A 17,140-nucleotide genomic window follows, 5' to 3' on the forward strand; every position below is an offset into this window, starting at 1 on the left:
TGGGCTTTTTTAGGGTGTTTGGTTTTTGGACATTTATTTTTTGTTGGTTTTTCGTTTGTTTGGTCTTTTTGGTTTTTTTGTTAGGTCAGTTTGATTTAGTGTTGAATGCAGAGGGGATATAAAAACGTTGCAAAGTGCACAGTACTTGTTTAGGTTTAATGTCCTAGTTTTTTTATGTTTCTTTGCCTAGGTAAGGTGTTTAATGAAACTAAAAATCTGAAAAAGCAATAATAGATTGCTCTGAACAGGCAATCTTTAAGTGCCCCATCTTTTTGCACCACCTACTTGTTGGGCTCAAGGGAGAATTTATTTTCCTGTTTTTAGATCTTCTCTTTATGGGATTATTTCACCATCTATGTTTTTACCAGTAGGTACTATGCTCTGGGAGCTGGGAAGGGTTGACCAGACAAGGGCATCCTGAGAGCACTGGAGACAATTCTGTGTAAAAGGGCTTTAGGTGTTGGGATCACCCACAAATCTGCTGGAGTTGCAGTTATTGTTGAAAGGGGTCCAGGGACATTTTGAAAAGTGCTTGCCATTGTGTAAAGTTTACCACCTAGGAAATCTAAGGATTTGAGTCTTGCTAAAAGTCCTTTTACTAAGCTTTCAAAAAGATATTAATTAGGTTGCATGATTCTTGGAATCAGCAGAGCTTTTTTAATGTACATTTGTTGATGGAAAGATGTCAGAGCTAATAGACTAATAATAAGTGGTACAGTGCCTTAATTGCAGTGGCTCTTCAAGAGGGGGCAATAGAGTGACTGACTAGCATTGTCATTACAAATCCATATGTAGCTCTTTCTGAAGCTTAATTGTAGAAGGCCAGTAAGGATTGTAACTCATGCCTTTGAAAGACATGGTTTATGGGAGCTTTATGTAGAGAGTAATTGGCAGAATGGAAAGTCTGGAAGAACTGGAAAAGGATTTAATTTTTATATTCTTTGTAATAATGAAAAATAGGGGAGTACATGTACCTATTTAAGGCTGAATTCTTTAATGAAGAAAGGCTGAGTTGCTAGGGGACCTTGAAGGGGCCGGAGGGCTAAAGCTCTTTGTTTTATTGAACTAAAGCTAAAATGAGTGAAAGATTTCATTGATGGCTTAATTTTCAAGATCGTTTTACTTCAGTGTGGTAAGGCTTTGCTCCATTCTTCTGGAAAAAAATCCAAACACCAAAATAAAAACCCTCTGCAGTAATTTGTTACTCTTTGCATAACGAATTATTGAGTCCTGCAAATATGTAAGGTAAGGGAGGATATTGTGTGCATCCCAAAATATAACACTCAATCAAAGCCGGGCTCAAGCTCAGAAGAAAAAACCTTTTCGCAACACTGTTGTCCAATATGTAGAGTTGTCATATTTGTATGTACATGTCAGCTGTAGTATTTACACAACACTTAAAAATGGATGGGATTTTAAGAGATCTGTGTCTAATTGTCACAACTAGCTGGATCTGGCTCTGTAGTCACTGTAAACAATAATGGAGAAACTGCTATAGACTGAATAAATACAGTGTGGAAGCTGCATTCTACATTGGTAATGAGCTCCAGCTATATTGGAGCAAACGTACCTTGGCTCTGACTTTGCCCATCCCATTTCTTTTGGGAGGGTTGTTTCTAATTTTTGACTCTCAAGTAAGTGGCAGGTGGATTGGTAGAAAAAAACTTGGCCTCCTTGGGAATGTTAAGTCCTTCACTTGGCAGAAGTTACTGTTCAGTCATTAGATTACAAGCAATCACTTAATGTCAGTGTCTGGGAACTGCCTTTGTAGGAATGGTGTTGCAAATGAGTGGTTTAGATCACTTAGATCACTGGCAAAAGTATTGTCAAAAGCAAGTTTTTGTATAAATTTGTTGACATGCTGCAAGGTTTGATGGCAAGGTTCGCTATTGCTTATTACATAGATGAAGCACGCAAAGAAAAATTGGGTTAGAGTCAATCTACAATGATTTATGCAGAGAACAGGCATGCCAAAAGGGTAAGGATGGAAAAGGATAAGGCTGCAAAAGGGGTAAGGGAGGTCCTTCCTTTGGGTCACAGAAGTGTATCCCTTGCAAATTGTAGCCTCAGATTTGATCAACAATTTGTCTAAAGAACATAGCAGCATTTAATCATTGACTCCTGGAATGCTGGCACAATCAAATACTTCTGTAAGGTGCACGTGCACCAGTGCACACGGTATGGGAACAAACAAGATGAGCTGAAGACTTGAATGGAATATCAGGGCTTTGGTCTTATTGCGGTGACAGAGACATGGTGTTATAGTTCGTGTGACTGCAATGTTGGCATGAAGGGCTACACCCTGTTCAGGAGGGACAGCCTGACAGTGTTCACCTCTGTCTTGGTGAGGACGATGAGCTTATGGGTCGGGATAAAATGGCAGACTAGTAAGGGTGTTTGCTGTTGTGGGTGTTTGCTGCCGGATCAGGAGGAGGAAGCGAGGCCGTCTACAGGCAGCATGAAGCAGCCTCAAAGTCACAGGCCCTCGTTCTTTTGGGGGACTTTACTCCCTTGACATCTGCTGCAGAACCAGCACAGCGAAACACAAACAGCCCAGGAGGTTCCTGGAAAGCACGGATGACAATGTCCTGACACAGGTAGGGGAGGATTTCACAGGCAATGGTGTGCTGCTCAACTGATACTAACAAACAGGGAAGGCCTTGCTGGAGGTGTGACCATGAGAGTGTGGAATTCAGTTCCAGATGAGGAGAAAGCAGGACAGCAAGTAACCACAACCACAGACTTCAGGAGAGCTAACTTTAGCTCCTGCAGGGAGATCTTCATGGAGAATGCCATGAGAACAAGCCCCACAGGGTCCAAGAGACCCTGAGGGGTCCAAGAGAGTTGGTTGATATTCAAGGATAATTTCCTCCAGGCTCAAGAACAATGCTTCCAAATGTGCAAGAAATTGGGCAAAGGGGAGGAGATCTGATGGATGAATAAAGAACTCCTCTCATTAACAAGGGTAAGCAGAAAATACACAGGAACTGGAAGCAGGGTCAGGTTACTTGGAATTAATATAGAGAGGTTGTCAGAGTAAGTAGAAAATAGACAGGGGAAGCCAAGATCCTCCACCTGAAATTAAGTCTGGCAAAGAATGTCAAGGAAAGCAAGAAAGGATTTTTCAAATACATCTATAACAAAAGGAAAAAGGATAATATAGGCCTGATACTAAATGGAAATGGGACCCTCTTAACAAGACCAGCCCTCAGGGATCTCTGCCCCAGGAGACTTGGGACAAGGAAGGCTTGAATGAAAACTTTCCCTTGCCCAAGGAGCACCAAGTTGGAGTCAGGCAAACCTGGCATCCACAAGTCCATGGGCCCTGTTGGGATGCCCCCACGAGTGCTGAGAGAGCTGATAGACACCAAGGTGGGCAATTTACAACCACCTTTGAAATGCTGTGCCTGAGGACTGGAAGGAAGCAAATGTCACACTGGGCATGAAAAGGGAAAGAAGGACCCAGGAAACTACCAGACAGTCAGCCTCACATCAGTCTGTGATGGTTCTGGTGGCCTTTTCTATCCACAGGGAGGACAAGAAAGTGAACAGGAGTAGTGAGCATGGATTCATTAAAGCTAAATCATACTTGACTGACCTCCGTCTCTTCTATAACGAAATAACTAGATGAATGGATGAGGGAAAAGCAGTGGGTATTGTCTACCTTGACTTCAGCAAGGGTTTTGACACTGTCTCTCACAACATCCTCATAGGGAAACTTAGGAAATGTGGATTAGATGAGTGTACAGTGAGCTGGATTAAGAACCAGCTGAATGGGAGATCCCAGGGGGTTGTAATCAGTTTTGCAGAGTCTGTCTGGAGGTCTGTCACTGGTGGTGTCCCCAGAGTCCAATACTGGTCCTGTATTGTTTAACTTCTCCACCAATAATTGAACAAATGCACAAATGTCTTCTTGGTGAGTTCAGTCATGACACAAAGCTGGGAGCAGTGACCTCAGAGGGCCATGTAACCCTTCAGAAGGGTGGAGAGATCGTCAGAGAAGAGCCTCCTGACACTCAGCAAAGGTGAATGCAGGGTCCTGCATGTGGGGAGGAATAACCCTGGGCACTAGGAGAGCCTGGGAATGACCACTGGGGAGTAGCTCTCTGTATCCTGGGGGACAACACATTGTCCAGGAGTCAACAGTGTGTCCTGGTGGCCAAGAAGGCAAATGATACCCTGGGGGCATTAGGAAGAGCACTGACAGCAGGTTGAGGGAGTTGATCCTGCCCCTCTACTCAGCCTACATGCGGAATGCTGTGTTCAGTTCTCAGGACAAGAGAGACATGGTGCTCCTGGAGCAAATCTAGAGGAGATGACAAAGATGATTAAAGGGCTGGAGCATCTCTCTTAGGAGGAAAGGCCAAGTGAGCTGCGCCTGTTTGGTGTTGAGAAGAGGTGACTGAGTGGGGACCCTATCAATACATCTGAAGGGACGGTGTCAGGAAGATGGATCCAAGCTCCTCTTGGTGGTGCCAGGCATTAGGGCAAGAGGCAACAGACAGAAACTGATGCACAGGAAGTTCCACCTAGATGTGAGGAAGATATTTTTACATATCCTCTACAGTGCAGGTGATGGCACACTGGAACAGGTTGCTCAGAGAGGTTGTGGAGTCTCACGCACGGGAGATACTCAAGGGCAGTCTGGATGCAATCCTGTGCCATGACCTCTAGGGTGATCCTGCTTGAGCAGGGAGGTTGTACCAGCTGTGGTCCCTTCCAGTCTTAACCATTCTCTGATTTTGTGACTAACATTTACAAAATGATTCAGTAAGATTTTCTATAAACTCAGTAGCAACTTAGTTGAAAAATTAAGAGATGGCCACATTCATACTATGCTTGCTGTAGTATATTTAAATCAATTCATGCGTGCCCACAGAGAGACATAAAGATGTATCTAAAAAGGTTAAAAATCCCCCTCAAGTTTAGTAAAATATGTCAGATGGCTTTGTGTCTGTAAACACTTGGAGGGTTAAGCTTTGAGGGTTGAGTGTATCAGCGCAGGCCCTGTCAACAGCTTTTGGTGATTGTTCTCCAAGTACTGAAGACTTGAGGGTTGTTGAGCTTTAAGAGGTGTACCACTTCAAAGGAGGTGCTGGTGCAGCCTTCTGTGGCCTTGGAGAACTCAAAAGACCCTCACTTAGTACTGCTGCCAGTAGGGTTGTGAGGTGCTTGGCTTTAGCCTTCTGTCGTTCTCCATTCTGGGTCAGTTGTTACTGGAATTTCCATCAAAAGGTGCAGTAATAATAATATTGTTCCACCTGGGCTATGTTTTAGACAAAAATAATGTTCCAAGACTGTCCATTAGAAAACAGCAGTTTGTTAGGCAGAACTTCCTAGGAGCGGACCGTTTCTGGTAAGCTAAAAAGGAGCTTAACTGCCCAGGAGCCATTAGTCAAGGTCAGTGTCTAATGAGAATTCCTGAGGAGATGGCAGAGTGGCTCAAGGGGACACCGCCAAAAATGTGTGTAACAGATTGCTACTGCACAGCAGTACTGGGCACGACTGACTCACTGCAGCAGTGCAGGGAGCTTATGTTAGCAGTTGGGACATGATGGATGCTTTGTGTTTTGGTTTGTTTCTTAGGACACGGCTGTCTCCATGCTGATTGAAGCTTTTGTATAAATTGGGTTATAAAAGTAGATACCTTACAATGTTTTCAGCTGTAGAGAAACAAAGCAAGCTCAGAAAATGTGAAGTTTTCATCCAAGTAAGGAGAAGCATTTTGAATTACTAATCAAACTACAACTACAGAAAGTTCAGTGTCAGGAATAGTCCTTACCAAACTCTTATCTGTTTTGGTATGTGTTTCTCATTGGCAAATACAACTGGTGAGATCTGTGGCTTTAGATTGCACCAGCAAATTCTGCAGGTACCCTGTTCACTCAAGATAAAGCAAAATTTTTATCAGTCCCATAGGTGGCATTAGGTTGAGTATGTGAACTTCATTTTGGTATGGCAAGTTCACACAGTTAAGAGGGCAAGTACTGCTGTAAGAACATGTTTTAGGAGTTGGGTCATGGTAGTGAATGTAATAGAGCTACTTATTTTGCTGTGCTGTAGTTCTTTGCATGTAATGCACAGACTTTTTTTCAAAAGAATGGAGCTACAGCTTGTCACATAGAAGCAAGGCCATCTTGAAAATTAAGTCTTCGGTATCCCCCCTTGGAAAGGTTCTCCCTTTCTGCCTCTCACTGAGTAAATTTGCTAAGGTTGTCACATTGGCTGGTTCTCTTAATCTATGTAGTCCAAAATATATTTTCCCACTTGCCTTCTTGGATAGTATTATGTCTTGAAATTATGATAGGTTTCCTTCCTTGTCAACTGTCAGTTTACCTCATTAGAAAATTTGGTTTTTAAAAGGTAAGGTTTTAGTTTCAGTAGAACCTATCCGTGGTTCTACTTAATTTTATGTATGGCTCTTTCACTAGCAATAAAAAAATCTTCTATTTTAATGATGGAGGGGAAATGTTTTACAAGTGTAAACTCGCAAAAGTTGGCAGCAAAGGCTTTTGTGGATAAGTGCTAAATAACTTTTAACTTGCTGTTTTGCACCTGCTAACACTGAACTATTTGTCCAAATGTAACTGTTATCATAAAGTGCTGGAATTCATGGATCTTCAGATGCATGTCAACTAGAACTAATACCTCTTTTCAATTTACTGCAAAGAAATTCTTAAGTGTTTACATTCTGAGGTGTTAAAACAGATTCGGAGGGATATTTAATGTGACCTTCTAATGGGTTTTGGTTTAGCTCTGTTCTTTTTCTAGCCTGCCATGTGAAATTAATTTTTCATTGTTAAAAAAATCTAGATTTTTATCTTCTTGGCCCTTAAAAATTGGGAGTGGTATTTCACCCTTTTAGGTGTATCTTTTCCCTTTGTTACTCTCCTCCCATCCCAATTTCTGGTTTGTACAGAGATTAATTATTAAAACATTTTGGTTTGCAGGGCGGCTGTGTAGATTCAACAAATCAGAGCCTTGCTCTGCTCCTTATGACCCTTGGACAGCGGGATGTTTCCAAAGTCCTGTTGGGACCTCTGTCTCCATACACGTAAGTTGTTTTGTTCAGTTCAATTACACAGTCTTGTTTTAATTCACTAGTTTTATTGCACAGCTATTTTTATATATGGGAGACTTTGCCTATGGTAACAAATAGAACAACTTGTACCTGACTTCAAATGAGACAAGTGGTGTAAGTTGCCCAGGGTTTGTTTCTACATGTTAGATGAGTCCCTTACTGTTCTATATTATTCCTGTTTCTGAGAATTGCAGAGACAGGGTTTATTGATGGTTCTTGATGTGGAATGTATGTGTACATCAGTTGGCTTTTTGTTGCCTAGTTTACACTACTATGTTTTCCCTGGTGATCTCTCTGTAGCTGTGTCATTAAATGTCGTATTTCAAATGGCTAGCCAAACTCTAAAGCTGTGATTCTTCCTATGAAACAGCTTAAGACTTCGGTTGTGCTATTTTAAGGTTTTATTGGGCAGCAGAATCCTATCTGGTCCTTCAGTCTCAGTTTTTACTAAAGCTTTGTCTGTAACTGGGAGTCATTCAGGGGATAGAAAAGAAATTATTTTCTTACATTGCTAGTTGTAAACACAGGTTACAGAATCACAGCATCATCAAGGTTGGAAAAGACGTCTAAGATCAAGTCCAACTTTTGATTGAATACTATTTCTCAACTAGACCATAGTGCTAGATCTGGTTGTTTCTTTAACACTTCCACAGATTGTGACTCCACCACAACCATGGGTGACCCATTTCAATTCCTAACAGCCCTTGAAGTGAAAAAACTTCCTGATGTCTAACCTGAACCTACACTGGTGCAGCTTGTGGCCATTTCTTCTAATCCTGTCACTTGTTGCCTGGGAGGAGAGACCAAATCCTCACCTGTCTACAGCCTCCTTTCAGGCAGTTGTAGAGAGCAGTATGGTCTCCCCTTTTCTCCAGGCTAAACACCCCAAGCTCCCTCAAGTGTTCCTCACAGGGAACTCCTTCACCAGCTCTGTTGCCCTTCTTTGGACACGCTCCAGCACCTCAATGTCTGTCTTGGAACAAGGGGCCCAAAACTGAGCACACGATTCAAGGTGTGGCTTCACCAACTCTGAGTACAGGGAACAGTCCCTGCCCTGCTCCTGCTGGCCACACTGTTGCTGGTACAGGCCAGGATGCCATTGGCCTTCTTGCCCACCTGGGCACTGCTGGCTCATGTTCAGCTGCTGTCACCAGCACCCCCAGCTCCTTTCCCTGTGGGCAGCTTTGCAGCCACTCTGCCCCAGCCTGTGGCACTGCCTGGGGTTGCTGTGACCCAAGGGCAGGACCTGGTACTGGGCTTTGCTGAACCTCACACCACTGGCCTTGGCCCATGATCCAGCCTGCCCAGATCCCTCTACAGAGCCTTCCTGCCCTCCAGTACTCCCACCCAGCTTGGTGTCATCTGCAAATCCCCTCATCCACATCACTGATGAAGATATTAAACAGAACTGGCTCTAGTACTGAGCCCTGGGGAGCACCCACAGTCACCGGCCACCAGCTGGATGTAACTCCATGCACCACCATGCTCTGGGCCCAGCCATACAAACAGTTCTTTACCTAGTGAAGAGGGTACCCATCTGAGCCATGGGTTATTACTATCGTTCCCTGGGTCCTCCTTCTGACCCTGCTGGTATGAGCATCACACTGGCCAACTTCCAGTCCTCTGGGACCTGCTCAGTTAGGCAGGACTGATGTTACATGATGGAGATTTTCTTGGTGAGTGCTTCTGCCAGCTCCCTCAGTACCCTTGAATGAATTCCATCCAATCCCATAGAATTCTGAGTGTCTAAATGGCTCAGTACTTCATCATGTATTGCAGAAAATCTATTCTGCTCTCTGTACCCCAGTTAGGGGGCTGGCTCCCCGGAGGATGAGTCTTACTGTTAAAGACTGAGGCAAAGAAGACATTGAGGACCTCAGCCTTTTCCTATTCCTTGATGACAATGTTTCCTTCCACATCCAGTAAAGCATGGAGATTTTCCATGGCCTTCCTTTAGTTTTTAACGTATTTATAAAAACCCCTTTTATTATCTTTCACAGCAGTGGCCTAATTGAGTTCTAGGAGAAACTGGTTAGGGAAACAAATTATCAAAAAAATTCATCAAAACAAATTTATCAAAACAATTTATCAAAAATTTAATTTTTCAGGCTTTCAAGGGATTTTTTAGATCACAGTTATTTCTAGAGACTGAGCAATTATTCTTTAGTCAAATGAAGGGAGGTTTGTTTATCTGGCAATGGCATCAAATAATAAGAGTTTGAACTGTCCTTTTTCGGTTATCATGGTACCGGTGCTGTATACGTGAAAGGTACAGTACTGTGATAACTGAAGAATGGTGGTGCCATCACATGAGAGCTAAAAATTACCTAACTGCTCTTCTCAACTCCTGATACCTTGGAAACAACATTCATCAGATTTTGAGGGGAAGACAGGGAAGTGTCCCATTGCACAAAGGGGAAGTAATCCCCTGTAAAGTAAGTATTCATGTGGAAGGCTTCAGAAGAGTAGATATTAGTGTTTGAACTGCACAGTTAAGCATATGAGACAATCCAATCAGTTGTTGTTGTGAGTTTTTTTTAATTTTTTACCCTTTTTTTGTTCTGTGAAAATTAAGCAAATACACTAGTCTATTTTGTAAGCAGGCTGAGTTCAAGTTGGTGGGTTGTCACTTCTTCCAAGCTAGGTGTATGCTGCAGGGATGAAGGTCAGGAGTACACATACTGAAGCAGGAGGTTGTAAAATCTGTGATTCTGTGAGAATCTGTGACTCCTGAATCCTATGAGGATCTGTTCGGATAGAATGCCGCTTTTTATGCATTCAACGATTAGTGCTTTTTATGCCCTCAACTAGGGCTGTTTATAAAGGATTGGTAAATTTGGCTCCCAAGCAACTTGCTGGATACAGAAGCTTATGAAGTAAATTGCAGTATTGTCATGTTCCATGTCTTTGTCCCTTCTTTTCTTTCAGAGCTGTGGCATCTGTATTTAATACTTTCACCCTATAAAATCTGGACTTACTTAAAAGCTATGTTATTTGCTTCCCTGTCCATGAATGTGACAGTTCAGCTGGCTGCTGAGAGCATCACATGGGGACAAAATGCTTTGGAACATGTCCATTAGAATGAGGAAACAGCTTCTTTTCACAGGAGACATCGTTGCCTCAAAGAACAATGGGGAGTAGAAATGCAGGCAACACCATGAGCAGGGCTGTCCTGAGTGGCAGTGCAGCTAACAGTCTGCATAGCCAACAGGTGTTCTGCATTACTCCTTTCTTACTCTCTGTATTTCACAGAAGTAAGTGCCTTTCTGTCAAGCTGAGCTTAAAATCAAATGCAGGGTGCTGGCCATCCCACTAAATCACAGAGGTCAGTCTGGCAGGACAGACCTGTCTGCATGCAGGTGGATCAGCATGAGCCAGGGGTATGTGAAGGAGAGCAGCAGCAAAGCCTGTTGTGCCCCAAAAGCCTGAGTGCTCCTCCAGTCCATGGCTTTGCAAGGGTTTAGGGGCTTCAAGAGGTGGGGTTAGGGTGCCTCTGCCCAGCCAAGCTGACACTTTGAGTTGCTCCTCTCACTGGGGATGCCCACGCCCAGCTCCTCAGTCTGCCTCCTGGGAAGGTCTGTGGCGGGACTCAGGAGAGCAGTGCTGGGGCTGCCACTGCTGGCAGGCAAAGCCCTGTGCAGGCTGCAGTGCCACTGAACCAAGAATGCACTGCTGGTGCACAAGTCTTCTCTCACTGGTCTGTTAGTTGGTTGCTTTGCCCAATATGTGAAGTTCTTGTGTACTTCTTGGTAATTCTTAGCAAGCTTTGGAGAAAAGACAGCACTTAGATAAACAGGCCTTTTACTCTTGTTGGTTTTGGCTGCAAGGCCTCCAGTGTGGCTCATGTAGCTGTCCCTGCACCTTAGGAGCAGCTCTGTTCAGCTGCTGCCTTGTTCTTGCCTGAAGACACAGTGTAAATTTTCGGCCAAATAAACCTTCTTTGTACCTTTCACCCCCTCCCTCAGTCCTCCAGCCTGTGCCTGTGTGGTTGGCGCACCCTGTGCTATTATTTGAGATGCCCACTCGTGACCCAGACCAACCTCAGAGCTAATACAAACCTGCTTTCTGTCATGAACCCCTACTTTCCTACCTCTTTCTCTTCTATTTTCAGGACTTGTACCACTTGTACTTCCACTGTTACAGGACAAAGCTGGCCTTTTGCTGCTTCTGCGTTCTCCCCTGGTGTCCCCAGGCAGCCTTCCCCTTGCTTGCACCCCAGAGAGCCTCTCCCACGTATGCAGGGGCTGATATTTTTCTCACTCTGCCTTTATTCAAAAGGGAAGAGAGGCAGACATGCAGGGTAACCCAGCTATGTGCAAAGGGAGGTATGGGCTGAACTGATCCCACCAACATGTTGCAGTTTCCTGATCACCTTTTAGGATTTTTCCCTGAGTCTCTGGCTCCACATGGCCTCTGTCATTTTTACAGTTTATTCTGTGCCTCCTTGCAGTTCAGCATGCCACTTCTCCTGTTTTGGTCTTGGCTGCTTTCTTGTCACACTGCCAGAGCCTGTGAAAGGAGCCAGCTAAGGAGAAGGCTGATACAGAGCTTGTTGGCTGTCAGCTTTACTGAAGCATTTGTGCCAGCATATGCCCATTTGCCTACTATAGCTGCAACCAGAAACCTTGCAGCTGGGGAAGCATGGGAGAAAAGATGCTTTTCAGTTCTTCCTTTCAACTCTTAGTTAATTTGAGAGATGAGAAAGCTGGTGTCTGTGCTGAGGCAAGTTATCAGTCCAGGAAGGTGCAGGAGAAAGGATACATAACATTGGGAGCAATGTTCCTACATTCACCCTGCAGAGGTATTTAGCAGATTACCCCAGAGATAAGTAAGATCATCCCAGGCACACACCAGTATAGGTGACACAGCCTCTCTTTTTCCAGCTCCTGCTATTTCCCTCCTCTCCCATGCGTATATCTGAGTGCAGGCACAGCAGCATGCCCAGCTGAAGTGTATAAAGCAATTTTGCTCCTGCAATTTTCCTTGTACTCCTTCACAATTGCTGTGAATAGGAGCTGCCAAGAGGCTTTCAGAGGCCTCATGATGCCACACTGGGGACAGGCTTAGGCTTTTGTTCTCCTTCTTCCCATTTTGTGGATACTTACTCTTGATTTGTTGTAATGATGTATGTGTGATTAGCTTGCAATTATGTTTTCAGCATGTAGAGCAGACAAGCCAGTGTGTGAACAGGATGTCCACATTCCATTTCTTTCAAATAAGAAAGGTGCATACCAGTTGCTGGAGGAGATTAAATCTTTGTTCAAGATTTCAATGCAAACTTGCTTGTGGCCATGACTGGAAGGGTCCAAACTTCTGTCAGAAGCAGTTACAAATTTTCTTTTGTAGTCTTTTGGTGGAATTGCATGTTCCCTCTTTCAGAGAAGCCAGTAAAAATGTTTTCTTGGAGGTTTTTTGTTTTTTTCTTTTTTTATAGCTTTTCGTGTTACTCTCCAGTCAGTGTTTGTTTAGGATCAGTGTGATTGTTCAGTTTCTTGTTGCCTTTCTGTCTGAAGTGATGAAAGGAATTTTTTTTTCCCTGAAATTGAGAACACAGGAAGAATTCTGAGTCTGAATGTAATCCTAATGAAACATTTAACTGAGAAGTGGATAAGTCAGTAATCAGTCAGAAATCAAACACATGCTTTGGGATCTCTCTTAAAGTATGCACCCAATCTTTTGGCTATGCCTGTTTATGTTTTATTTCTGCTTTAAACATTGAGCAAGGAAAAGGAGAATCACAAGTTGGTATGGGGTTCATATAGCCCTGATAAAGAGTCAGGATCAGGAGTAAATATCTTGCCTAGCTACATTTCTCTCCTTTCTTTCTTCTTCCTTCACCATTTTGTCTTGCTGTATTACCAGCCATTCCTCTCTCTGCTTCTACAGAGAGTGCAGAGGTTTCAGGAGGGGTCACTAGCTACTTCTACAATACAGGTGAGAGCAGTGTTTGGAGTTTGTAGCCCTGTTTCTCTGTACTAAGCAATATTTTCTTATTTCATTCACCATGCTCATTGCTGGAATCTGTGTTAGTACATACTGCTATCGGACTTTCTGTTCTGTTTCTTAAACAGTATTATTTTCTCTCATTCAGAATTGAGTTTCTGCGACACCTCAGAAGCTTCTTCCAGATCATGTTTAAAATTGAAACAAAGACCGCTGAGGAAGAGCACATGGGCGGAGAGAAAGTCTTAATGACCTGTGTTGGCATTGGATTTTGCAACCTCAGTAAAACTATAAGATAAAAAACATCTGCAGACTCTGTGAAAGACAGAAAACGCTGCAAAGGTGTAATAAACCCTACCTGTCTCTGTACTTACTCTGGCATTGGGAGAATCATCCAGTTGTGATGATTCCACTGCGGGGTACCCAAGCTCACTGCATGTAAACAATAAAGCTGACTTCAGACTGTTTAGATCTGTGCTATTTATAAATGCAATGCCAGTGTTCTCTGCTGCTTGGAGAGGCTCTCTGGAGTCTCAACTGGCTTGGGACTCTTTGCACTGTATTCCACTGAATGGGACACAAGGGCCTCATGTCACTGTACTCTCAGTCCTTAATGAGGTGAGTGCTCTGGTTTTATGTATTTACTGCTTTCACTCGTAGCTTTTTCTGAAAGGTTTAGATAGAGAGGAAAAACAAAAACAAGCTTTGCATTGCGAAACAAATGATCACAACGGAAATATTAGATTATTGAGGTCATTGCAGAGATAATATTGGCATGAAAATTTAAGGTATAACAGCAATTTTTTGTTTATACATTGTGTGTGTGTAGAATTTGTCAAATACTCCACTCCTGTTTATATTTACTAAATTCACAGATCACAAAATAGTCTGAGTTGGACAGGACCCAGAAGGATTACTGAGCCCAAATCTTAAGTGAATGGCCTATACAGGGATGAAACCCATGACCTTGGCATTATTAGCACTATGCTTTAAGCAGCTGAGCTCATCTCAGGGTTGCAGTTTCAAAGGAAGAATAAAACATCTGTCTTTTATTTTTCCTAATGTTAAAATACTATAGAAGAAATCACAGCCTATACTGACTTATTTTAGCCTCTTTTGCAAAGATGAGCATGGGAGGAGAAACCTCCATGGCAGCTTTTGACTTACCACATACATTTTTTTTAGGTTTGTTTGGCATGCTATACACGTGGCTCACAATTAGTTGTTAGAAGTAGCAAAAATAGCTGTAGGCTTTGAGAAAGAAAAATATATTCACTTCCACATCATATTTTTTTCATCTGCTCCCTTTTTAAAGTGCCCATAATGCTGTATGGGATGGATTGACAGACGCAAAAAAATATATACCAGGTTGTATATATTTAGCCATGAAAGGCCTCTGGTAGATTTCAGGCAAACCTGTGGAAATTAATGCTGAACTCTTGACACAAGGGAAGAAATTTATATTTGACTTCAGATTATCCTTCATATTTCTGAAGGAATATAAAACTGTGTCAAAAGCTGCTATATGGAGAGAGCAGATACCAGTGACTGTGTTAAAATGGTTTCACAAACTTAGTATCTGATGCCACTGTAAAGTGGGCATTACCTCTGTAGTATGAAGAATATATATTGGACCCAAAAAGGACTTGGACAGAGGTTCATTGTTTGATTACTGTCTTGTTAACTTTTGCAGACCGTGTAATTTTTTTTACTGTACTTTGTTCTTATTGCAATCTGCCAGACTTTATTTGAAAAAATAAAGGTTTTTTTTTTCCTAAATAAGATTTTATTTCCCTTTGAAGCAAAACAGACAATAATTGGGGGGGGAAATAAAAAGCCTGAAAGTCTTTCCTAAGCCCTTCATAACAAAAATGGTTATCTCGAACTGATAGATCAAAAAAACAACTTTAGGAGTTGCCAGAGAGGGATGAAGGGAAAGGGTGAAGCCAATCCTGTAGTTTATTAGCTTTCCAAAATTTGACTTGCAGCTAAGGAAATCCTAAATAAGACAATAGGATGTGAAATACAATAACTTGACTATATTTTTACATTTCAAGTTAGAAAAAGGAATATAGGCATGAAAGAATTTATCTTGCTCCCCTCTGTCACTATGTAATGAAAAACCTAGAACTTTCATAAATTAAAATTACCCGAAATACCAGGCACCACTGATCCAAAAGGTGACATGTACAAACTAAAATGAAAAACCACTTGAATAAAAATATAAAGTTTACATTATTAAAGATTCAAGTTTGTGCCACAGCTCCGATTTCCAAACTTTGCTTAAACAAAAATTAGCATGTATTGTCACAATTTCAAAAATCAAAAGCTTTATTCGTTTTAAGCTGAACTATAGAGGTGTGAGTTTTTCAAATGTTCCAGTTGTTGAGATAGCAATAAGTTGCCCAAGCAGCAGATACTATGATACACAATTACCTGTACTTGACCTCAGTGTTAAAATTGGTCTGGTAAGCCTTAGCCCTGCTGCAAATTGCATTGCTCTACAGTGCAACACTTGCTGCAACAATTCAAATCCTGTGAATTTGCTTGTTGCCTTAGAGAGAAAAAGAATGGTGTATGAAACTGATAAGTTTTTCCAGAACAGTCACTCTTTGGAAAAATATTAGCAATTCCAGAGGAGGTTTTAGGTAAGAACTTTCTTAAAATTAAATGGCCTTCATGTTCTGGGAAAAGTCCTTATTAGAAGGAAATCCTGTAGATAAAAGCTGTTTGTTTATCGACAGAACAGCAACTGACATCTGTTTTGGTGGTCTGATCACACAAGCAGTAAGATAGTTAATTTTAGAGCAGGACAGGGGAAATTAATTTTTGGTGAAAAAAATTCATGGTGTTGGTAGCCACAGACTTTATGGTGAAGATGACAGTTACTAGGAGACACACTTTCATCTCAGTCTGTCCACAGTAGAGTAATACTCAGGTAACTTAAATCTGAAGTGATTAGCTGTACATGAATAATCCTCTACTCTGAAGAATCCATCAGTAATTTAGTTAATCCCTTTGGGTTTAACAGCTCTGATAATAGAATCAAAATGGTTTCGGTTGGAAGAGACCTTACAGATCATCCAGTTCCACCATTGCCCCAGCCAGGTTGCTCAAAGACCCATTCAGTCTGGCCTTGAACACTTCCAGGGATTGGGCATCCACAGCTGCACTGGGCAACCTGTTAGAGCAGCTCACTACCCTCACAGTAAGGAATTTCGTCTAATAGTTAATCTAAACATACCTTCTTTAGCTTAAAGCCATCACCACTTGTTCTCTCACTACATGCCCTTTTTAAAAGTTCCTTTCCAGTCTTCCTTTAGGTTCCATTAGGTACTGACTGAAAGGTGCTATAAAGTCTCCACGGAATCTCCTCCAGGCTGTACAAACCCAACTCTCTCAGCCTGTCCTCATGAGGAGAAGAGGTGTCAAACCCTCGGATCTTTACTGTAGGCCTCCTCTGGACTTGCTCCAAGAGGTCCAGATCTTATTTTGGGGTCCCTAGAGCTGAATGCACCACTGCAGGTGCAGTCCCATGAGAGCTGCAGTCACAGTGGTGACGTGAAAAGTATTTGTAAAATGTACCTTTACCTTGCATCTCCTGCCAATTTTGTAATACCTGTTGTCAAAATTTCTTCTATGATGTTATGATTGTAGTTTGACTGCATCTTCAGTGGTTAGGTCAGAAAATCCATGCTAACTTGCTGTAGCAAGTTGCTGTAGGAGAGCTTCTGGAGTAGAAAAGATTATATTGGAAGCAAAATTGTTTCATTCCAAGTGCACTTTATCAAAGGCATATGGCTAGAAGCCAGTGCAATAACTGTCTGGGGAAGCACACAGTAGGTAAGTTAGCTGGGCCAAAACAGTAAGTACATGGCTGTCTTGGGTAATGTTTTCAAAATGGTGTTTTGTTATTGCCAGAGCATGTATACTTTCTCTCTTCTTCCTCTTCCCCATGGGTGATGTGGATTTTGTTTCAATCCACAGAGGCATAATTCTCTGCTTGCAAATTCTGACATTCACTTCCCTGTTTCTCAATCATACTCTTGAGAAACCAGAGGTAAAAAAAGACAAACAAGAAAAGAAACCAATTTTCAGGATGCATAATTTTGTCTC

At 42.3% G+C, this 17,140-nt stretch overlaps 1 protein-coding gene across 1 annotated transcript in view; it reads left to right on the forward strand.

Moving 5' to 3' along the window:
• The window catches only part of RCL1 (RNA terminal phosphate cyclase like 1), a 32,014-nt gene extending 17,252 nt beyond the window's left edge, over positions 1-14,762 (forward strand). Inside the window, exons 8-9 of the mRNA XM_084224933.1 lie at positions 6,951-7,054; positions 13,173-14,762. Coding sequence (XP_084081059.1) covers positions 6,951-7,054; positions 13,173-13,323 — 255 coding nt within the window. The 3' untranslated portion in view covers positions 13,324-14,762. The remainder of the gene's footprint in view (positions 1-6,950; positions 7,055-13,172) is intronic.
• Positions 14,763-17,140: the final 2,378 nt, after the last annotated feature.

Source organism: Fringilla coelebs, assembly GCF_963513975.1.
Source record: "Fringilla coelebs genome assembly, chromosome: Z".
Classification (NCBI taxonomy): domain Eukaryota; kingdom Metazoa; phylum Chordata; class Aves; order Passeriformes; family Fringillidae; genus Fringilla; species Fringilla coelebs.